The sequence below is a fragment of the Choloepus didactylus genome, chromosome 6 (genome assembly GCF_015220235.1).
Source record: "Choloepus didactylus isolate mChoDid1 chromosome 6, mChoDid1.pri, whole genome shotgun sequence".
NCBI classification, from domain to species: Eukaryota; Metazoa; Chordata; class Mammalia; order Pilosa; family Megalonychidae; genus Choloepus; species Choloepus didactylus.
The window spans coordinates 44,847,636-44,860,303 of record NC_051312.1 but is presented as its reverse complement, the minus strand read 5'-3'; the positions used below and the strand labels follow the sequence as shown (position 1 = coordinate 44,860,303).

The 12,668-nt window shown below is 33.5% G+C and overlaps 1 protein-coding gene across 2 annotated transcripts in view; it reads right to left on the bottom strand.

The window, feature by feature from the left end:
• Nucleotides 1-1,548: 1,548 nt before the first annotated feature.
• Nucleotides 1,549-12,668, bottom strand: part of LOC119538123 (APAF1 interacting protein) — a 42,629-nt gene continuing 31,509 nt past the window's right edge. For both annotated transcript variants that reach the window (XM_037840861.1, XM_037840862.1), the window contains exons 3-7: nt 8,756-8,804; nt 7,458-7,575; nt 5,680-5,815; nt 2,493-2,660; nt 1,549-1,877 (exon numbers count right to left, since the gene is read on the bottom strand). In XM_037840861.1, the coding sequence (XP_037696789.1) occupies nt 1,778-1,877; nt 2,493-2,660; nt 5,680-5,815; nt 7,458-7,575; nt 8,756-8,804 (571 nt within the window). In that variant the 3' untranslated portion in view covers nt 1,549-1,777. The remainder of the gene's footprint in view (nt 1,878-2,492; nt 2,661-5,679; nt 5,816-7,457; nt 7,576-8,755; nt 8,805-12,668) is intronic.

The window sequence follows — 12,668 nt, the reverse complement described above, 5'->3', positions numbered from 1 at the left end:
CAGTTGAAAGCTTCAGGGGAAACTGTCTTTAGGAGAAACAGGTTTCATTTAGAGCAAAGATGTGAAAGAAGCATTCAAATAAGTTGAGAATATAGGAGTTTTGCTAATCTTGGTAAGAGCTGTTTCAGTGCAGAGATGTGGACAAAGCCTGACCGGAGTGGGTCAAGGAGCAAGTGGGAGAACAGAAAGTAGATTGAAACATAGACAATTCTTTCATGAACTCTGAAGGTGCTGGGGTTAGGTGAAGGTTGAAGGCAAGGCTTGTGTGTGTATGTGTGTTATGATGGAAGACATTACAAGAAGTGTTATACTGATGGAGAAGATTTAGTTAAGAAGGTAAAAACTCAACAATACAGGAGGGAAATGGGATAAATGTGAGGATACTTGAAGAATTTAACCCCTTGAGAAAGTAAAAGGACACTGGATCAAAGGCATAAGTGGAAGAACTGGCCTTAGAACCAACTTTGTAGAAGGAAAGAGGCAAAGAAAGCGTAGGCAAGAAGGTTGGTGAAGTGAGAAGATTAGGTAGTTCTCTTTGGAATGAATCTTTTCATCTCTTCAAGTATGAGATGAGGTTATCAGCTGAAAATTGGTGGGGAGAAGATGTTGGAGATTTGATAAAGAGAAGGGTAAGGAGACACAGTCATGAGGTGGGAAAATGAATTACTAGGGAATTGTGGTATTTTGACAGTATTGAGTGCCCACTGAAATTTGTGGTCTTAAATTTGAAGGGAAGTCAACATGACTGTACAATTTTTCTCCGTTGGTTCTTGCTGCTTGGGTACGGATACCAAGTAAGAGAAAAGTTGGGCTTAACAAGGGTTGATGTATTTACAAGGTGATGTGACAGGAAGCAAGATACAAGGGGTAAAGATGTTTGCAATATAATTGTTCAAATACTGGACAATGTAATCCATGCTTCTTAAGGAAGGACATGAAGAGAGTAATGGATAATGAAAAATCAAGAGATTGGAAATCTGAATGAGGTTAGAGAATTGCTGGAGTGAGCTCAAAGGGTGGAAAACAATAATCTAAGAGGTGGGTGAGATTAAGATTCTGGAGGTGATGCAACATTGATTTTCTCCCTCAATTAAAAAAAAGCAATAACTAAATAAAACCTTTATATTCAAGTTGATGTTACTTTCAGTTACATTAAAAAAGTACTTTCTGGTTATATCAATGGTTTGTTCAGGGTTGGTTTGGCGAGTAGAGTTTGAGTTAATATCATCTGACTTGAGTTTCACAACAGATTTCAATATACCAGTGCTGTATGTTATATTATAAGGAAGCACTAAAGCATATAGGGGAAATCTTTAAAATAGTTTTGACATTAACATTGAGGGATATGTTTGGCCTTAACTTTTCAAATAAATTTTATGATACTAATATGAAAACAAGAAAATACTTATTCAATAATTAAATGGAAATTTACCAATGAATTCTATCAACAACTTTAAACATTAAGAATTCTGAGAGTGTTTATTAAAAAGGAATCGATTCAAAGGCAAATACTTTGCTGTTCAGGATTTAAAAAGAAACAAAAGAAACTTAATTACAAAATTTTTATTCCACTGCATTGTCATTTAAAATTTCAAGAATATAAGCAAAATACCATTAATGTCAGAAGAGATTCAGGGTGAGCATCTGTGGTATTTGGTGACAAATTGACAGTGAAGTAGACTTCATGGAAATTTTCAATTCATTAAAAAAAATTGTTTCATTTTACTGATAATTAAGACTAGCTTTATCTCTGTATATGATTAAACTTGTTATTGGTTTATACAATTCCATTTTCTCCAGCTGGAAGTTGTGAAGGATCTAGTCCTACTTTCTTCATTGATACAGCAATGTCAAACAAATAGTCATAACACTCACACCTAAAAAAGAAAAAGCAAAAAGAACTGAAGGTGTCTAATAAAACTGAGTTCTCCAATCCTAAGTAATGCCATTTCTCCTTTCCCTTTAGTTAATCCTACTGGGTTGTCAGTATATTTTTTTCCTCAATTCTAGGCCAAATGTTTCTTATTTTTCCCCTAACATTAAAATATGGAAATGAATCATACTGAATCATACAACCATATTTATAACTGCTCAGAAAATAAAGGAGAGTTTAAAAACACACTACTTACATCAATTTTTTACTATGTGCCACTTTTCAAAATATATGTAGCAAATCATTACATATCTTGGGTTAGCTTTATTCTCCCTACCAGCCTGAATAGGATCTATGTTCTATATATCTATCTCCTTCCTGTTTGTATCAAAGTGCATAAGGCCTTGACAAATAATACCTCATTCAATAAATATCTCTGAATGCATACATAATGAAAATCAAATATCTAGAAATAATAATGAAAAACCACTTAAAATTAAACTAATTTGACCAATAACAAAAAAGATGTTAGTTCATTTTGAATCATAAAACATATTTCATTCTCTTTCACTTTTAGAGTATGGTAATTTGTCCCAAATGTTCTTTGATTTACACTTACATGGTTTTAGCCTTCTCCCATGTTTCTCCCCATACGTAGACTCCATGACGTCTGACTAGTACCGCGCAGGAGTCTGGATACTCATTCATTGCACAAGCCATTCGTTCTTTGAGGTCTTTCTCCTCAGGTGTATTTTCAATAATGGGTACTACTAACATATCATCATATCTGTAAAATGAAACAGGCCATTTTTCTCATTTGTTTTAAATAAATGTATCCAAATTTATAATTTTTTCAGTAACCAGTTAAAATGACATTCTCATTATATGTGGAAAGCCACTCCAAATTATGGACAAGATGTTGCATGTTATTCTGTGCATCTTACATAAACATCTATATCAAAAGATGCCTTGGGAATTTGGCACGCATTGTTCTAATCCTAAGTATAAGTGGCAGAAGTTTGTATAGCATACCAAAACCCAACAAGAAATCATCAAGATCATACAAGTATTTCCTTGAAGCAAAGACAATCATAATATTTTTAACAGGAGATAAGAAACGATAAATCTCAGAATCTAAAGCATAGAGAGGATTAACAATTGAATTATTTATTAAGTAAGAATTTCCCAATAATATGAACTCATTCAATTTCATCTCTGCAGTGCCCCAAAGTACCTGAGATAGACAAACCAATAAATGCAGGTGTGGTTTGTGGTACTGGGATAGCAAGAACCTTTTGGAGATATCTTTTAAAATTATAATATTTTCAGAAGGATTCTCAAATCTGTGACATTAAAACTTCTTTTACTTCCACTTTTTTCTAAGTACATACGTGTGATGAAATAATATGTATTTTCCTTCTCATTCATGTAGTAATATTTAAGCAAGTAACTTCATTACTGGTAAAATTAAGTTATATGTAAGCAATCAAAGTCAGAAAAGTTTTCCTTTTTACATAAATTTCTCTTGCATTGTAAATGTAACACCTGCCTTCTCCCTATGGATGAACTGCTGGCCCCAAATCTTTCCTAATATTGGCCAGAAGAACTACAAATTTATATTTTCCTCTAACATACACTAAATAGTCAGAAATAGCTCCAGATGCAAAGTAATACCACAAGAAATGAAGACCTGAATTTTTTTAAAGAGGAACATAGCCAGAATAGTCCTTTTACACCCCAAAAGTTTGTTTTCAATCTATCATAGGCATTTTGCTTCCAAAAAAGAGGACAACTGTATTTAAATATACTAACCTTGCCCTCGTAAGAATCTGACCTTTTTTTTTTAAAATAGACTTTCTTTTTTTTTAAATAGAGTAGAGGAGATCAACTCCATCCTTTCAGTTTCTTCATCTTACCTCATCTGACCTTTCCCATCCCTTCTTTTAAGGATTCTCCCTTAATTTTGATAGAGTATACAGCCCTTGAGCTATATTAATGACCCTGTTACTAATTTTCCAGCCACACTCAACAAGAACTACAAAGGGCATCTTTCAAAAAATTTTTTTTTATTCTTTAAATTCTGAAACATTCAAAATAACATATACATTGGATACTTTATGATGTATCACAAAGGATATCTTTTCATTCAAGTCACTCTTTTTTTCCCCACAAACTTCCAAAGGCTCCTTCTCTATTGTGCTCTGTTTCTCTATCCACCTGTGCCGGTTTGGATGTTTTATGGCCCCCAAAACGCCATTATCTTTGATGCAGTCTTGTGGAGGCGGACATATTATTGTTGATTAGATTGAGATGTGACTCAATCAACTGTGAGTGAAACGTTTGATTGGATAATTTCCATGGAGCTGTTACCCCACCCATTCAGGGTGGGTATTAATTGGATCCCTGGAGACATATAAAGGAGTTCACACACAGAAGGACATTAGAGCAGCTTAGAGAGACATTTTGAAGACAGCCATTGGAAGCTGATGCAGACATTTTGGAGAACGCCATTTTGAAACACAACCTGGGAACAAGCTGACACCAGCCATGTGCCTTCTCAGCTAACAGAGGTTTTCCGGATGCCATTGGCCTTTCTCCAGTGAAGGTACCTGACTGTTGAAGCCTTACCTTGGACACTTTATCACCTTAAGACTGTAACTGTGTAACCAAATAAACCCCCTTTATAAGAGCTAATCCATTTCTGGTATTTTGCTTAATGGCAGCATAAGCAAACTGGAACACCACCCTTTCCATGTTCTTGATCAATTTTTATTTCTTCACCAAAGCCAACCAATACCTTATAAACTGAGAGCACACATGATGCCTCTCCTTCAAGTTCCAACTATGGAAAAGGTAATATGGGGCTACACTTTACTCCGTACATTCGCTTTTCACAACTTCAATATTTAACTTTTGTAAATAGGTATTTCACAGTGCAGAGGAATGCTTTAGGCACACAATAGATATTAACTGAAATCAAATCAAATTAATTTCTCAGCACACTAGTTTGAACACGTACATTCTATTACATGCAGCAACAATATGGTACTAGTGTTAAGAACACTGCAAGAAAAACTGGCACTGTTTTTCTCCAAACAAGGCAAAGTAGAAAGTTTTTAGGCCCTTCAGGAAATTAAGAAGGGTGAGGGCACAAGAATAAGAATGCTAATAAATTCAAATGGAATGCTTAGCTTGTACCTGAGCACTAAGAACATGTTTCTTCACGTCCCTAAATTCTAGATTTATGAATGATTATCACATTTTTGTGGGTTGGTAGATTTATTTAAACTTATCTAGAAGGTCACTGTTTTATACTATATCACTACACTGAAAGATCATAAAAATGTAGACATCTACTTAATTAAAATAAGTATAAGACTTTTATAAATATGAAAACATTCCAGAAATACTAAATTAAATCAAAATAGAATATAAATTTTAGTAAGGGCTGACACCTCCTGAAGACAAAGTCAAGGTGGGGAGATCCTGCTTTTTGGGCCCTTCAATGTAGGAACATAATTTTCCCATTTCTATAGAAATTCCAGCCATGTTTTTTTCATTTTACTCTGATAAACATTCATTATTCATGTTGCTAATAGTTTATCATGGCAGGCACGGGGAGGAAGAAGCCATCTGATTTGGTGTCACTAAGAATGGATCTGGAAGCATTATATTAAGTGGAATATTTAACATAGACACCACAATACTGCATTAAACGCGCAAAAAAATCAGTATCCTGTTTACCAAAAAGAAGGAAAAATACTTTAGAAAATTATTTAAACAAACAAACAAAAAATTAAAAATACCTATAACACCCTCCTGAGGTACATTTCCTTATTCCTTTTATCATCTCTTGATGAGTAATTTTAAACTCCCGTCCTGGAAAGAGAAGGGTGGCCATGACAGCAGCTTTTGAGTGGGTGTGAATCACTGCACCCGCTCCTGAAGGTGGAAGAATAAAGTCACATGCTCAATGAAGACCAAATTATACCTTTGAAAGATACACACACACACACAATATATATATAAATATATATATATTTAACATATGAAATCCACTATAAAATAAAATATATATAAAAGTTAAGGACCTGTGTTTCCTGGCATAGTATAAAAAATTGGGTAGGGAGAAAGGTAAGAGGAGAGAAATAATTGAAGAGCTGGAAGGTAAGAAAAACATCAAAATATAGCTAAAATCAGGACAATGCACAATACACACATGCTCAAGAAACATCTTTCGAAAAAATGAGTCAATGAATGGGATGAGTTCTTGTGTGCCTTAATGGGATTAAAGCCAATTAAGGCTGAAAAATATAACTGTATGAAATCATGATTTAAGAAACTTAGAGGGTCTGAAGTATAGATATATTAACCATGGAGATCATAATCGTAACAAAACTGCCATTTAATGCAGGATTCCTTTTGACAGGCACTGGGCAAACTCCTTCAACATCTCTTTGCCTCATCACAACTACAGAGGTAAATACCATCTCCCTCATTTAACAGTAGAGAAAACAGTGGCTTAGAGATGTTAAATAACTTTCCTGCAGTTCACAGACAGTGGCAGAACTAGGGTTTGAACCCAGGTCTGTCTAACTATAGGGCTCACTGACTTTAGAGCTCATTTTCTTAATCACCAAGCTAGGTGTCAGAGAGCAGGCCAAGTCTTGGTAGTATAAAGGGATGGGAGAGATTTTGAGGTATAGATGAAAAGGATTTTCCTAAAAAATAATCTGTATTCTGTAAAATTCAGAAATGGCTACTTTAGCAATGGTAAGTTTATTAAGCTTTAATCAAAGAAAGATTCTTCATGCTGTTAGGATGTTCCTGAAGTTATATACTTTCAGTGGTAGCTGATAATGTCCGGAATAGAACACAGCATGATAACTTACTTTATATTAATTTCACCCAGTTGCTATATTAAGGATGGTCCTAATGACTTTATTCCCATGGTAGAGCTAGTATTTCAGTTATCATTTTCCATCTTCACATTGTCCTCTAGGCTCAAATGTTCCATCCAGGCCAGTTTTCCACCAAGAGTTCTGGAAGTTATTTAAAATAACTCCTAATTTTATCATACAGTAAATTTTTCAAAAAGGGACAATCATTCTGGTCAAAGAGAAGAAAAGGCTGTAATTCTCCCCCAGTTGTAATTTGCTTTATTTCTACTGAAAAGTTCCCAAAGGTACAACTCTAAACTAAGAAGAGCTGGAATCTGATTATACATATACATACAGTATTCAGCCAGTCAATTTGACAGTCTAGTCAGAGAGGAGTCAAAATGAACTGAGTTGGAATCCTGGCTCCACTATTCACCAGCTGTTTAACTTGGGAGGTTATTTGACTTCCCAGGGCTCTGTTCACTCATATGTAAAACGGAATAATAATGGACTTTCCTCACAGGATTGATGTGAGGATTGACTGGGTTAGCACATTTAAAGTTCATGCACATAGTAGGCATTCAGTAAATGTCAGCCAAAATGATAATTACTATTATTTAGTAATAATTATTTATTTACTATCATTAATTAGAATAATTATTTGCCTGCAAATATTCTTTATGTTTAATACATTTTCTGCATACCTCTCATCATGTAAGCATTCATGAAAAGAGGAGTACACTGGCTTTTTTTTAGATTCTTGTATGGCGGAGGTCCACTTATATCCTGTTCATTTATATCACAAACAAACATGTCTTCAGGCTATTTATAAAGGGAGAAAAGAAAAAAAAGACTTACAGAATATCAATTAGAAATGTCCCTGTTTCTTATATATATATATATATATATATATATATATATATATATATACACACACACACACACAAGTATACATATTTACACATACTCTATATGAACACAGAGTGCTATTATATACATACATATTTAACTCACATTTAAAATATTTATGTAATTATAGTTTCTCAAAAATTTTTAACCAATTTGAGAAATAAAAATTTTTTTAACAGTAAAAATATTCTCGAGAGTTAAAAAAACTCCTCTTATAATTTAAATGACTGATATAGAAATTAATATGTATGTAATGATGTCATTTCATCAATTTAGCTTCTCAATTTTATCCTCTAATTTCACAACTATATTTCAGAGAGACTATATAAAGAAACTAACATTCCCAGATGGGCGTGTTATGATTATTTTTTCACATTTCACAAAAGAAAAAGACAGTATAAAATTTTCTTATCCACTGAGAAATTTAACTGATACTCAGAAAGTTTAATCTTGGTAAGGCATATTATTCTTAAAGTTCTAAGGAATTATATAGACCTACAGATTATTTCTTAGTAATACATGTATATCTTTTACATTGAATTTTAATTTTCCGGGATTTATCCCAGAAACTGTAATGAAGCAGCTTTATTTTTCTTGTCATAGATAAATGTCAAGTATTTTGTTTGTTTTTCTACCTAGATTTGGGTATTATTCCAGGATTAGTACAGAAAGGACCTTCTCAAAGTTTTGAAATAAAGTTTCATAGCTTTAAACTGGAATAGCTTTGCTACTACTAAATGTGAGTCAACCATAGGTTAGAATAGTAAGAAGATGTATTCCATATTTTGGTCCATTTGAGATGATCAATCTGATTATCCTACTAACTCGGGTTATAATCCTGCAACTAAAGAATGAACTATTCTCTTTTGCCCTCTACAGGCAGAATGAGATTTCGATATATGTACTGAGTACATGGAGAATACTTATACCTTAAAAAAATTATACTTAATAAATGCTCATTGATTATTTAATTTATCACAACTTCAAAACCAACATTTTATTTTTATTTTAAAATTAATTACACTTTGCAAAACAAGATTTGAGTAAGAAGAAGAAATGACATTTGGTTTTAAGAAGTATCCTTTTACCATACCTGAATTCGTTCCTTTTGCACTCCAGAAGGAGCAATGTAGATTTCATTGCTGGTAACACAAAATACAGAAACTTGTATTTATTTCACTCTAGTGTTCTGCTTTTACACAAAGAAAAATATCTATTCTTGTAGTCCACTCATTAATGTGCTTTATACATCAAGTCCTACAAACACTGCTTAATTTAATGATTTAGGCTGCCTAGAAAGAATGCCATGCCATTTTGATGCCTGTATAACGCTTGTGGAGCAGTAACATGTTAGTGGTTGCTTTTGTTTTCCATGTTTTCGTGTACGTATTTTTAATTTCTTTCTTTTTACAGTATAAAACCAATGTAACCATGCTTTCATCTGGTTGGGGGAAGAATCTAAAAACGCAAATCAGAAGTCTTTAAGTATGAATAAGCAGAGTTTATCCTAGTATACATGTAATCAGTTATAAAATCCAATCATGGGAAAATATGCTCAACAGAAGCGATTCCGTATTTTACAAAATTCAAAGGCATAGATTTCTATCATGCAAAGAATCAGGATTAATTTTATTGTTTGAATTGCTCTTATTATAAAACATGAAGTTCAGAGACCCCTACTGGACAATTTATTCAATTACAGAGATAATTTTGGGGTACTTTTTTGAAGAGAAGAGTATGCTTCCTATTTGACAAGCACACATATCTTGTGAAAATATTTGGAATAAAGCTGAAACAATTGTAGAACACTAAAAACATAAAAGACATAGCTACGTCTGAAGATGTCTGTTACAGAATCATGCTAAGGGGGATGCTATATTCTACTATTTACCACAGAGTGCTCTCAAATTTGATTTGGAAATTAATTTCAAAATCTTCTCCTAAATTCTCTTCTACCTCAACAAGGGACCTTTGGCTCCTTATCAGTTTCCATTCATGCTACAACGTATTAATGAGCTGCCACATATATGCAAACCAAGGAAATCCTATTATCTGCATACTCTAGCTTCTCCTGCTGCATCATGGACATGTGAGCACTGCATATACATCAAGTATCTGATAGTGAAAATAAGGATGATGACCTATATTGAACTGAGCTGTCAGGGTTGGGATTACTAATAAACCCATAAACTTAGAACTGACATAATGTAAGATGAAATAAAGTTCTTTTAAGCTTCCATTGGTGAATTAAGGTCTGGAAATAAATGCCTGACAGTGTGAGTGAAATCCAGAGCCTGGTAAGCAGGATTCAAACATACGCTTTCAATAGAGTACGTACTGTTTTAGAGCTTTACATAAGAATACCATAGAGCAGCATTCCTCTGGAACCTTTGGGAATGGGTAAGGATCTTGTTATAAAGGGCCCTTTATAGATATCTGGGATGCAAATCATTTATTCTATGTGACATGAAAGAAACTCTAGAATCATGTGTGGTGCATAGTCAGCTTACCTCCACCGGTAAGGAGACTCCTCTGTCTTCTGTGGGGAGAAATTTATGCAGGACTGGGAACAGCCCCAAATAAAGTACAAAATGGTCTGCTGGTAAATAAAATTCAATTATAAAGTGGGAAAATCCAAGGTATTTTTTCTTTGTATTTAAGTGGTAAGTGGAATCTGTTGTTATTATTGCCTTTGTAAAATGGAAGTCAGTTTAGGTTTGATAAACTTTGGATAACTGAAAGATTCGCTAACTAGGTTTTAGAAAAAATATATTTACACCTACAACGAAAGAGGTACCTTGATAAAAATACAAAGATGTCAGGGCTTTAGTTTTAGGAGGGACATATGCCAAAAATGAATGTGAAGTATTTACCTGGACTTTTGACTTTTAAGCCACAAACAAAAAGTATTTTGAATTTCAAGGCATTAAGTTTTGGAATTTGTTTCTATATACTACCACCTGCTCTTTCACTGAGTGGTAAGTAGGAGAAGTAAAACCCAAGAGTTCATAATACTTCTGTGTTCAGTTGCTTCTATTTCTATATGCTTTCTAGTCATTAAAAAATCAATTTGGTTTCATTAATTATAATTCTGATAGCATACAGGATTAGTGTCCATGACATGTACAAGTATTACGTTCTGAAAACAGGAAATGCTAAATTTGAAGGGTAGGAACCTACCCTAAACACATGGTTGCTCAGTATTCTGGAATTGCCTTGATTACTGTTACTTTCTTGATTTCTCTACCTCCTCCTTCTAAATCAGCTCATGTTTTAAGCTGTGTTTTAAACATATCACTTGGTATTATACCAGTAATGTAGAGCTGGAAGGGTGCTAGCTAAAACTTGAAACCAATAAACAATTCTATATTTCCAAAGAGTGTTCAGTATTTTTATGAAATTTAAGCTATTGAGTTTGCATTTCATTCTGAATTTACTTGGTCTAAGCAGCAAAGAAAACCAAACTTTGACTAACAATATGAAAATGATATTGTTGATATTAGTGATGTGAGCTTAATGAGATAATTTAAATTTCAGGGAAGAATTTAAACATTTTAGTACAAAATACCCATTTTACTCCATAAAGAACAAATTTAATATGATTCCATCCGTGACCTCCAGGAGGAGCTCCTCACTCATTTAGAGTCAGACTTATGAACAAGCATTTCACACAGATGATGCAATTTTCCTGGCAATAGATTATAGTGTTGTAAAAGCCATTTAATTTTAAAAGATGTGTCAGTGAGTGGTTTATGGTAGCCACACACAAGGGTAGTACATGGATCAATAAAACCTTGCTAGAAAGAACATAGTCCTTTACATTTTTTTAAAAATTTTTATTTGAAATAATTTCAAACATATAGGACAGTTGCAAATACAATACAAACCCCATACAGAGAACTCCAACATCCCCCCACCCCCAGATATCCGTATCTACCAATTTTACATGTTGCTACCTTTGCAGTACCTTTCTTTCTCCTTCCTTCCCCTCTTCCTTCCTTCCCTCCTTCCTTCCTTCCTTCCTCCCTCCCCCCCTTTTAACTATATCTATTATCTTTCTATCAATTATCTATCTACCCATTTATCATCTTCTGAACATTTGAGAGTGGTTGCATATATCATACTCCTTGAACTCATAACACTTCCATGTACATTTGATACAAACAAGGATATTCACTTATGTCATTAACTTAACTGCAGTTAATTCAAGAAAATTAATCTGGATATAAAGCTTAAATTCTACATTCCAATTTTTTCCTTATGCCCCCTTTGAGCTTTTCTCCTCCATTCTTAGATCCACTCCAGTATCATATATTGCATTGATTGTTGTTAACTCTTAATTAACTTTTTTTTTAAATTAACTATATCAAAAAATATTTTTTTAAAGAAAGATATACAATAAAAAAACATTTCAAACAAACCATAACAAGTGAGTAAGAAAAAGACAACTAACCTAAAATAACTACTTTACTTTCAACATGTTCCTACTCTACCCCAAGAAAATAACCTAATACAGCAACATTTCTGTGAACTTGTTCCTACCATACCCATCAGAAATTAACAAACCATAGTCATTCCTGGGCATTCCCAGAACATTAAATTTACCCACGATAGCTTATCTGTTCTTATTGAGTTTTCATTCACCCTTCATTAATTGCTCTCTATCGCTAGTTCCGCTACATTCTACATTATAAACCATTTATTTTAGGAATGTGTTGTTCAACCTCCAGGTGTTTGTGAATTTTCTAGATGGTTATTGATTTCTAATTGTATCCCACTGTGGTCAGAGAATGTGCTTTGAATAATTTTTTTAAATTTATTGAGGCTTGTTTAATGTCCCAGCATATGATCTATTCTGGATCACTAGAGAAGAATGTGTACCCTGGTGATTTGGGATGTGATGTTCTATATATGTCTGTTAAATCAAATTCATTTATCAGATTGTTTAGCTTTTTAATTTCCTTATTGGTCTTCTGTCTCGTTGATCTATCTATAGGAGAGAGTGA